The sequence below is a fragment of the Salmo trutta genome, chromosome 37 (assembly GCF_901001165.1).
Source record: "Salmo trutta chromosome 37, fSalTru1.1, whole genome shotgun sequence".
Classification (NCBI taxonomy): Eukaryota; Metazoa; Chordata; class Actinopteri; order Salmoniformes; family Salmonidae; genus Salmo; species Salmo trutta.
In genome coordinates, this window is record NC_042993.1 from 25,825,721 (window position 1) to 25,837,632 (window position 11,912).

General features: G+C 40.0%; 1 protein-coding gene across 1 annotated transcript; it reads left to right on the top strand.

Annotated features, from left to right (window-relative positions):
* The first annotated feature begins 331 nt into the window (after positions 1 to 331).
* On the top strand, positions 332 to 9,702 carry LOC115176521 (uncharacterized). The gene is made up of 6 exons (XM_029736549.1): positions 332 to 649; positions 744 to 824; positions 1,050 to 1,145; positions 8,815 to 8,925; positions 9,020 to 9,100; positions 9,342 to 9,702. The coding sequence occupies exons 1-6, from the start codon at positions 563 to 565 to the stop codon at positions 9,438 to 9,440; spliced, it is 555 nt and encodes a 184-aa protein (XP_029592409.1). The 5' UTR covers positions 332 to 562; the 3' UTR covers positions 9,441 to 9,702.
* The last annotated feature ends 2,210 nt before the right edge of the window (positions 9,703 to 11,912 follow it).

Sequence of the window (11,912 nt, forward strand, 5' to 3'; positions counted from 1 at the left end):
TCCTGAGGAATGGACAGAGGAATGGATACTGTCAGGAGGGAGGGGAGGGATTTCCCAGGTCAGACAAAGGGCTGTGCAGCCAGCTATGCACTTCCAGTAACTGTTCGTCCATGACTCCTGCTGTAGGCTATGGTAATTTTCAGTTATCCACCCTAAAGGAATGACAAACAAACTATAAAATGTCACTATGTAGACCAATAGGCTTAGACGTAGAAATTCCATTTATGAAAGCGGGAAAGTGGATTAGGTAATATGTGACGGGATTGCGTTCCATTGTCCAAAGGAGGCGGGGGGCAGGATTGCACAATAGTGGCCAAAGTGTGTATAAATACCAGTGCACCGCAGTCTCAACACATGACAGAGAAGTCCCTCATCCGCTGACACCAAAAGAACAATCAATCAACTTTGGACTCGTCTTAGTGCATTGAACATTGTGCGTTGGAGAGCGTCGCTTTTTGGGAAAATTGAAGAGTTCTGATCTTCCTCATAAACTGTCACTTCAATTTCAACTGATTTCAACAGGACTTTTAAATAGGCTATAAACTTCCAAAAAAAAACGAGAATGAAGGCCTTTAGTGTTGCAGTTGCAGTGGTACTCGTCATTGCATGTACGTGCATCCTTGAAAGCACCGCTGTTCCTTTCTCCGAGGTATGTCAAATTTTATAACACCAACCCACTTCAAACATGTCTGCATCGATTTTAGAGGTTGGTCATGACTCATTTGTGCCTAATGTCTTTGCAGGTGCTAACGGAGGAGGTTGGAAGCTTTAACAGTCCAGTTGGGGAACATCAACAGCCGGGCGGCGAGTCCATGCGTCTGCCGGTACGTTCAATTGAATGAATGAATTACGCTAATTACCTTTAGCAAATGAACATCTTAGTGGTTGCGTTTTACCCTCTTAGATCAGTAGCGCTAGCTGTTAACCATTTGATTGTGAGCCGTTAGAGGGCTTCAGAGCGAGCAGTGTGCAACGTGGTTGTGAAGTGGAGATATACTTACTTGCTTGTTCCTTCCTTTTTTCATATTCTTTTCTTGGCGGGGATACAGGAGCCTTTCAGGTTCAAGCGTCAGAGCCACCTCTCTCTGTGCCGTTGGTGCTGCAACTGCTGTCACAACAAGGGCTGTGGCTTCTGCTGCAAATTCTGAGGACCTGCCCACAATAAAGCCATCTTATTAACTTATTGCCTTTCATTTCCCCCCTATTCTTCTACATTTCTTTTGGACTCTGTGGTGAAGATGCAATCTCATTGATGTCTTTCTCACTGCACAACCTCAGTCTTGTAAATACATGTTTTGTATCATGTTGTATATCATGTTGTATAGCCTAGTGACACAGGAAAAGTACACATTAGATCCCAATTTTACCTGTTTGGGGCAGTATCGCAGATTAGTGTCATGATTACATTAAGGGAACTGTGTACTAGAGGTCGACTGATTGTTTTTCTTTTCAACACCAATACCGATTTTTATTAGAGTACCAAAAAAAGTCTATGCCTATTTTTAGATATATTTGTAATAATGACAATTACAACAATACTGAATAAACAAGGAACACTTTTTTTATCTTAACTTAATATAATACATAAATAAAATCTATTTAGTCTCAAATAAATAAACATGTTTTAATGCGAAAAGAAAGTAAAATTGCAATATGTGCCATGTAAAACAGGTAACGTTTATGTTCCTTGCTCAGAAGATATGAAAGCTGGTGGTTCCTTTTAACATGAGTCGTCAATATTCCCAGTTAAGTTTTAGGTTGTAGTTATTATAGGACTATTTCTCTCTACCATTTGTATTTCATACACCTTTGACTATTGGATGTTCTTATAGGCACTATAGTATTGGGCTCCCTGCCTGTGCCATTAAACCCCTACAACTCATCCAGAACGCCGCAGCCCGTCTGGTGTTTAACCTTCCCAAGTTCTCTCACGTCACCCCGCTCCTCCGCTCTCTCCACTGGCTTCCAGTTGAAGCTCGCATCCGCTACAAGACCATGGTGCTTGCCTACGGAGCTGTGAGGGGAACGGCACCTCCATACCTTCAGGCTCTGATCAGGCCCTACACCCAAACAAGGGCACTGCGTTCATCCACCTCTGGCCTGCTGGCCCCCCTACCTCTGAGGAAGCACAGTTCCCGCTCAGCCCAGTCAAAACTGTTCGCTGCTCTGGCACCCCAATGGTGGAACATGCTCCCTCACGATGCCAGGACAGCAGAGTCAATCACCACCTTCTGGAGACACCTGAAACCCCACCTCTTTAAGGAATATCTAGGATAGCATAAAGTAATCCTTCTAACCCCCCCCCCCCTAAAATATTTAGATGCACTATTGTAAAGTGGTTGTTCCACTGGATGTCATAAGGTGAATGCACCAATTTGTAAGTCGCTCTGGATAAGAGCGTCTGCTAAATGACTTAAATGTAAATGTAAATGTAAATGAAAAGACATAGCTAATTGAAATAATATTCTCTATTGTGTACATTTTGTACATTTTTTATGTACATTTTCTAGTTTGTACATGTTTGCAATGTTTTCTTTCTGAGATGTTGTTTTTGTGACTATGATAATGATTTGTAAAATCACTTCTTATTGTGACACTTTAAAAAAAATAAACACATTCTTTGAATAACAAACGTGGTTGTTTCTGAATTATGAATGTGTTATAGATGTGTATCCTGTGGCTAAATGTTCAGGCCTGACAGCCAGAGGCTTATTCAAATTAGCCACGTAGTAGTTTACCCTGAAGTCTGGGAATGGAATCTACAATGCCCTTGACTTTGTCCACATTTGTTGTGTTACAGCTTGAATTTAAAATGGATTAAGTTGAGATTTTGTGTCACTGGCCTACACAATACCCCATAATGTCAAAGTGGAATAATGTTTTTAGACATTTTTCCGAATTAATAAAAAAAACTAAAAGCTGAAATGTCCTGAGGTAATAAGTATTCAACCTCTTTATTATGGCAAGCCTAAATAAATGCAGTAGTAAAAATGTGCTTAACAAGTCACATAATAAGTTGTATGGACTCACTCTGTGTGCAATAAGTGTTTAAAACCCCCTAGAGTCGATGTCCAAGCCCCAACGGAAATCCGATCCCCCACGGAAATTCAATTAGCATAAAAAAATCATCATAAAAATCTGTCAGTTTAAGCTAGAGATATGTGTTTTTTGGATGCATCTCAATCCACTAAATCCGCCGATGTCACACTTCCGCATCTGTGGTGAAAGGTGACAGAGCTACAGCAGTGTTTGTCAGACCATGAGACATCCCCAAAATTGGTCTTCTTACCAAGTCCTTTGTAGCGATAGGTTTGGCCTTCAAACTATTAAGACCCATCTATGGAAATATGAGACTCTCACGAACACAATGGTGTTCTCCATTTTGCTCTACAACTCCCACAAGCATCTCGGGACTCGTCTGAAGTCGGTACAGCCAATCTGCTAACTTCTGTCTCTAGTGTCTGAGTCGTTTGGGCTAATTTGACCTATATGGAAAGGTGAGGATGCCCACAGGCCTCACATGACTTGTCTGAAGGTCCCCAGGTACCAGTTGAAAAAATGAATGAAAGTACTATATATGGAGACTGTTTAGTGGCAAAAATAAGTGGTTAAATAAATGTAAAAATATACAGTTTTTCAACCACTCCACAAATTTCTTGTTAACAAACTATAGTTTTGGCAAGTCGATTAGGACATATACTTTGTGCATGACACAACTAATTTTTCCAACAATTGTTTACAGACTTTCACTTATAATTCACTGTATCACAACTTCAGTGGGTCAGAAGTTTACATACACTAAGTTGACTGTGCCTTTAAACAGCTTGGAAAATTCCAGAAAATTATGTTATGGCTTTAGAAGCTAACTGACATCATTTGAGTCAACTGGAGGTGGATGTATTTCAAGGCCTACCTTCAGTGCATCTTTGCTTGACATCATGGGAAAATCAAAGAAATCAGCCAAGACCTCAGATTTTTTTTTTTTAGACCTCCACAAGTCTGGTTCATCCTTGGGAGCAATTTCTAAACGCCTGAAGGTGTCACGTTCATCTGTACAAACAATAGTTTGCAAGTATAAACACTATGGGTGTCACGGTTGTCGTAGGAAGGAGAAGCGGACCAAAGTGCAGCGTGTGTGTCGTTCCACATTTTATTTTCACTGTGAAACTTTGCAATACATACACAAATAAACTGAAGGAACAAAAACAACAAACCGTGACGCAGAGTAGAAACATACACTAACTCAGAAATAATCTCCCACAAACCCAAGTGGAAAAAAAACCCTACTTAAGTATGATCTCCAATTAGAGACAACGAGGACCAGCTGCATCTAATTGGAGATCACCCCAAACAAAACCCAACATAAAAATACAAAACTAGAACCTGACAACATAGAAATAGAAAACATAGAATAGATCAAATAACTACAAATCTCGAATGCCCACCCAAATCACACTCTGACCTAACCAAAATAGAGAAACAAAACGTCTCTCTCAGGTCAGGGCGTGACAATGGGACTACGCAGCCATCATACCACTCAGGAAGGAGACGCGTTCTGTCTCCTAGAGATGAATGTACTTTGGTGCGAAAAGTGCAAATCAATTACAGAACAACAGCAAAGAACCTTGTGAAGATGCTGGAGGAAACAGGTACAAAAATATCTATATACACAGTAAAACGAGTCCTATATCGACATAACCTGAAAGGCCGCTCAGCAAGGAAGAAGCCACTGCTCCAAAACCGCCATTATAAATGCCAGACTACAGTTTGCAACTGCACATGGGGACAAAGATTGTACTTTTTGGAGAAATGTCCTCTGGTCTGATGTAACAAAAATAGAACTGTTTGGCCATAATGACCATCGTTATGTTTGGAGGAAAAAGGGGGAGGCTTGCAAGCCGAAGGACACCATCCCAACCGTGAAGCACGGGGGTGGCAGCATCATGTTGTGGGGGTGTTTTGCTGCAGGAAGGATTGGTGCACTTCACAAAATATATGGTATCATGAGGAAAGAAAATTATGTGGATATATTGAAGCAACATCTCAAGACATCAGTCAGGAAGTTAAAGCTTGGTCACAAATGGGTCTTCCAAATGGACAATGACCCCAAGCATACTTCCAAAGTTGTGGCAAAATGGCTTAAGGACAACAAAGTCAAAGTATTGGAGTGGCCATCACAAAGCCCTGACCTCAATCCTATAGAAGATTTGTGGGCAGAACTGAAAAAGTGTGTGTGAACAAGGAGGCCTACAATCCTGACTCAGTTACACCAGCTCTGTCAGGAGGAATGGGCCAAAATTCACCCAACTTATGGGAATGTTGTGGAAGGCTACCCGAAACGTTTGACCCAAGTTAAACAATTTAAAGGCAATTCTACCAAATACTAATTGAGTGTACAGTGGGGCAAAAAAGTATTTAGTCAGCCACCAATTGTGAAAGTTCTCCCACTTAAAAAGATGAGAGAGGCCTGTAATTTTCACCATCATTTGCAAATAAATTCATTAAAACTCCTACAATGTGATTTTCTGGATTTTTTTTCTCATTTTGTCTGTCATAGTTGAAGTGTACCTATGATGAAAATTACAGGCCTCTCTCATCTTTTTAAGTGGAAGAAATTGCACAATTGGTGGCTGACTAAATACTTTTTGCCCCACTGTATGTAAACTTCTGACCCACTGGGAATGTGATGAAAGAAATAAAAGCTGAAATAAATCATTCTCTCTACTATTATTCTGACATTTCACATTCTTAAAATAAAGTGTTGATCCTAACTGACCTAAGACAGGGAATTTGTACTACGATTAAATGTCAGGAATTGTGAAAAACTAAGTTTAAATGTATTTGGCTAAGGTGTATGTGAACTTCCGACTTCAACTGTATATACTATATGTTTCCTGATTTTTCTTATATCCCTCTGACAGACACTTCAGAACCAACTTCCTTTAGATTTATTTTGGGGACTCTGTTGTTCCATATAGTGAATCTGTTATTCATTGTGTTGTATGCGTTAATAACAATAATGCCCGAAGCTTTTTTCCGTAAAATAGTTTTTAAAATATATTTTTGGGATACTTCAAGGAGTCTTAAAATAAAATGTCTAAATGACCCTTGTCATGACCTTCTTAAAACAATTCCATATAGTTTAGAAAGGGCTTAGACTGTTATGGGTTAATTAACATGTTTTTTGAATGACTACCTAATTTCAGTACCCCACACATACAATTAGCTGTAAGGTCCCTCAGTCGAGCAGTGAATTTCAAGCACAGATTCAACCATAAAGACCAGGGAGGTTTTCCAGTGCCTAGCAAAGAAGGGCACCTATTGGTTGATGGGTAAAAAAGCACACATTGAATATTCCTTTGAGCATGTTGAAGTTATTAATTAGACTTTGGATGGTGTATCAATACACTCAGTCACTACAAAGATAGGACGGATTGGATTGAGACATGGATTGTGAATGTATGCCATTCAGAGGGTGAATGGGAAAGATAAAATATTAAAATGCCTTTGAACGAGGTATGGTAATAGGTGCCAGGCACACTGGTTTGTGTCAAGAACTGCACCGCTGATGGGTTTTTCGCGCTCAACAGTTTCCCGTGTGTATCAATAATGGTCCACCACCCAAAGGACATCCAGACAACTTGACACAACTGTGGGAAGGATTGGAGTCAACATGGGCCAACATTCCTGTGAAACGCTTTCGATACCTTGTAGAGTTCCTGCCCAGACAATTAGCAACTCAATATTAGGAAGGTGTTCTTAATTGTTTTGTACACTCAGTGTAGTCCATATTACTCTTCTAAAAGGAGACTGGAATTGGCATTAGTATATGCACTTTGAAAATCCTATCTACTGTATGAACTAGGTCTGACTTGTTAATACAGCCCACTAAAACAGTCAGTGCTCCACACTACCCCATGAGGCAGAGAATGTCACAGCAAATAGGGGACAAGTTGGACAGAGTTGTTCTCAATAATGAGCTGATAGTGACCCAGTTCAACATTAACAAATTAGCCACAGGAATCGTGTAAGATGACAGGCTTTCTGGCTGGTCTGGAGAAGGTGGGGGGTCGGAAGAAAACTGACAATTGTAAAAAAAAGTTCTAAAAAAGTTGTAAAAAAAAATGCATGAAATTAAATTAAATGTATGAAATGTATGCATTCACTACTGTAAGTCGCTCTGGATAAGAGCGTCTGCTGAATTACTCAAAATTTTAAAAAAACTCAAACATTTTTTGGGGCGGTTGGCTATTTCATTAGTAAATATGTTTCTTAACTTAATTTTTGGGACATTTTGTGTCAAGTGCCCAGACAAATAAAGTACATGTGAGAGGGAGGAGGGGGGAGACAGAGGTAGTTAGGATGACAGAGGGGGGAAACATGGGGCCAATGTCCCGGCCCAGGAGGAGCGAGTGGTGGACTGGCGCCTGTCTAGGTGACTGTGTCTCTGTGTCCACCCCACTGGAGCCGAGCTCTGTTTGACCAGAAGATTCACAAGATAGTGCTGGCAACTGGTGACACTGGCAAAAACCTCCTACCTTTCCACCGCTTTCACTGCTACTCAACAAATTAAGCTAGCTGGGTGGATTCCAATGGGTAGTCATTTGTGGTTATATTTGTTGACACTGATGTTCCGGTCACCCAAAGTCAACAAGCGATGGCAAAGGGTTCTCTATATACAAGACAGATGGGCTCAGGGGTCCCCACAACATGTTATTTTGCTTAAAGAGACAAGTTGGGCACAGCCAATGAAATAATTGGTGAATGGATTAAAATGTAATAGTATAGTATCAAACAAGTTGAGCCCTTGAGAGCACATACAATTCATTGTTATTAGGCTATTAACCACTTATCACAGACTCTTTTGAGGATGCAAATTATGCATTCAGAGGCTTACAATTTTCACAATATAATTTTGTGTTTCTGAAATGTGATATAGCTGCATATCATTAAATGTGTCATTGTACATTTTTTTAAAGATAAACTCTTATCCAGAGCAACTTACTGTAAGTGTATTAACCTCATAGTTTTTTCCCCCTGTACTGGTCCCCCTTGGGAATCAAACCCACAACTCTGGCGTTGCAAGCAACATGCTCTACCAACTGAGCCACACTGGACATTTCAGTTGCTTACACATTCAAATTAGTCTAGTTTTTCTTCTCAACTTCAAAAATACATTTGGCTAACAATTAATGCGTGAATAACTATTATATAGCCTATCTAGACCTTTTAAAATATTTTCTCTTTCATTAGGTTGGATGAACACTACACAATACCTGCCACATAATACTATCATATTCTTGTATTACTAATTACACTTGAAACAACTGAATGGAAGGTGCCACACATAGGATTTATTTTCTTAAATCTTTGCATTGTACTGTAATGAAAATGTCCATAATATATCTGCAGTAATAGTGGAATGATAGTGTTTCAAAGTATTACTTACAGTGTTGTGATTGGCTGTGATATTTGTCAATTGATTTCTCCCACCGGTGCAGAATCCATTGTCAAAATGGCTAAGCTGTTTTGAATTTGTGGCTGTGTTATCTAGAGGAAATCGGGCCAAGTGGCAGGATTGAAAAACAGTGACCAAAGTGTGTATGAATACCGGTGTACCGCAGTCTCAACACAAGACAGAGAAGTCCCTCAACTACGGATACCAAAAGGACAATCAACTAACTTGGGGCTCATCTATTGCATTTCAAATTGTGCGTTGGAGAGCGTCGCTTTATGGAAAAATGTAAGAGTTCTGATCTTCTTCATAGGCTGTCACATCAATTTCAACAGATTTCAACCAGACTTTTAAAATAGGCTATAATCTTCCTAACAAAACTGAGAATGGCCTTTAGTGTTGCAGATGCGGTGGCGGTCGTCCTCACATGTACGTTCATCCTTGAAAGCACCGCTGTTCCTTCCTCCGAGGTATGTCAAATTTTATAACACCAACCCACTTCAAACATGTCTGCATCGATTTTAGAGGTTGTTCATGACTCATTTGTGCCTAATGTCTTTGCAGGTGCTAACGGAGGAGGTTGGAAGCTTTGACAGTCCAGTTGGGGAACATCAACAGCCGGGCGGCGAGTCCATGCGTCTGCCGGTACGTTCAATTGAATAAATGAATTAAGCTAATTACCTTTAGCAAATTAAAATCGAAGTGGTTGCGTTTGCCCCGCAGAATTGAATTAACCTACTTGTGCTACCTGTTATCGTTTGATTGTGAGCCGTTAGAGAGGGCCTCGGGGCGAACAGTGCTGTGGTTGTGAAGTGGAGACTTGGACAAAAATACTTACTTGCTTGTTCCTTCCTTTTTTCATATTCTTTTCTTGGCGGGGATACAGGAGCCTTTCAGGTTCAAGCGTCAGAGCCACCTCTCTCTGTGCCGTTGGTGCTGCAACTGCTGTCACAACAAGGGCTGTGGCTTCTGCTGCAAATTCTGAGGACCTGCCCGCAATAAAGCCATCTTATTAACTTATTGCCTTTAATTTCCCCCCTATTCTTCTACATTTCTTTTGGACTCTGTGGTGAAGATGCAATCTCATTGATGTCTTTCTCACTGCACAACCTCAGTCTTGTAAATACATGTTTTGTATCATGTTGTATAGCCTAGTGACATAGGAAAAAGACATAGCTAACTAAAATAAGTGAGGATGTTTAGTTGTACATTTCATTTAAAAAAATAAATTTTCTAGTTTGCGATGTTTTCATTCTAAAATATTGTTATTGTAACTATGATAACGATTTGTTAAATCAGTTCTTATAGTGATTTTTTTATATAAACAAACACATTCATAGGCTGTCACATCAATTTCAACAGATTTCAACCAGACTCAGTAGTAAGTTCAGTAGTAAAAATATACTTAACAAGTCCCATGCATGGACTCTGAGTGCAATAATAGTGTTTAACATGACTTTTGAATGACTACCTCATCTCTGTACCCCACACATACAATTATCTGTAAGGTCCCTCAGTTGAGCAGTGAATTTCAAGCACAGATTCAACCAAAAAGACCAGGGAGCTTTTCCAAAGAAAGGTAATTATTGGTAAATGGGTAAAAAAAGGAGAGATTGAATATCCCTTTGACCATGGTGAAGTTATTAATTAGACTTTCGATGGTGCATCAATACACCCAGTCACTGCAAATATTCAGGCGTCCTTCCTAACTCAGTTGCCGAAGAGGAAGAAAATAGCTCTGGGATTTCACCATTAGGCCGATGGTGACTTTAAAACAGTTACAGAGTTCAATGGTTGTGATAGGAGAAAACTGAGGATGGATCAACAACATTGTAGTTACTCCACAACACCAATCTAATTGCCAGAGAAAAATATTCTAAAACATGCATCCTGTTTGCAACAAGGCACTAAAGTAATATTGCAAAAAATGTGGCAACACAATTCACTTTTTGTCCTGAATACAAAGTGCTATGTTTGGGGCAAATCCAATACAACACATTACTGAGTACCACTCTGTCACGTCCTGACCCTTGTACGAGGTCATTTTCCATAGTATGGTCAGGGCGTGACGGGGGTGTTTTGGGTGGTTTTGGTTTTCTGTTTCTATGTGGGTTTTCTAGATTTCTAATTCTGTGTTTTCGTTTTCTATGTTTGGCCAGGTATGGTTTCCAATCAGAGGCAGCTGTCTATCATTGTCTCTGATTGGAGGCCATACTTAGGCAGCCTGTTTTTCATGTGTGGGTAGTTGTTTTCCGTTTTGTATGTGTTACCTGACGGAACTGTTGGTGGTCGTTTTGTTGTTTTTGTTAAGTGTTTCATTAATAAAGTAAATATGAGCACTCTACACGCCGCGCCTTGGTCCCCTTTAGACGACCCTTGTTACACACTCTCCATATTTTCAAGCATTTTGGTGACTGCATCATGTTATGGGTATGCTTGCAATCGTTAACCTTTTCACAAGTGAGTTCCAAATATCTCTAACAGTTGCCCCAGTGTGAGTTTTTTATGGGCGTCATGTCATTATGCACTCACTGTTCCAAAATGCGGTTGTTACGCAGCAGGACAGTTAACCCGCGCTGTCCTCAAACCAAGGCATGCTGCATGCTAATTATCTATAGGCTATGTTTGAACTTGGCAATTTCAAATCATTTTCTAACAAGTTTGAATTTCTAACAACAGTTTGAATTGAGGTGTGTTCCCCCTCCTCATTAATTCACATAACAAGTAGCCCATTTCACTGTTGCGGACAATTTACGTTTGAGGCTTTACTGAGGCGGACAAACTTCCCTCTTCAATGAGAATAAGTGCCTTATTTTCTGTATATCGTGTTGCCGTTTCTACTGTAGCACACAGTGTATGTATGTATGTATGTATGTATGTATGTATGTATGTATGTATGTATGTATGTATGTATGGAGCATAATGTATTTACAGTTTTATTCACATGTTCAGGTACTGGTGACAAATCATGCATTCTGATTCTTGTATAGATTGTAATCGACACATGATGTGTGTAAAATATTTTTTGAAAGTTGTACTGATTATAATGAGCTAATGCTTAGCTATTTGCCAGCTATGTGTGGTGCCATGTTCGTTGACATTCTGGTTGTCATGTTACCATCTGCCAGACCAAAGCTGTTCTAAAAAATTAGGTGAAGGAGTTCACTCGACTGGGAACTGAAAAATACGAGGTCAACTCATGACGTCAGTGATCTTCAGGTATTTTGGGATTTGGTATTTCATTAGGATCGCCATTAGCTGTTGCAAAAGCAGCAGCAACTCTTCCTGGGGTCCCCACAAAACATGAACCATAACACAGAATGACATAATACAGAACATCAATAGACAAGAACAGCTCAAGGACAGAACTGCATACATTTTAAAAAAAGGCACACGTAGCCTACATATCAATGCATACACACAAACTATCTAGGTCAAATAGGGGAGAGGCGTTGTG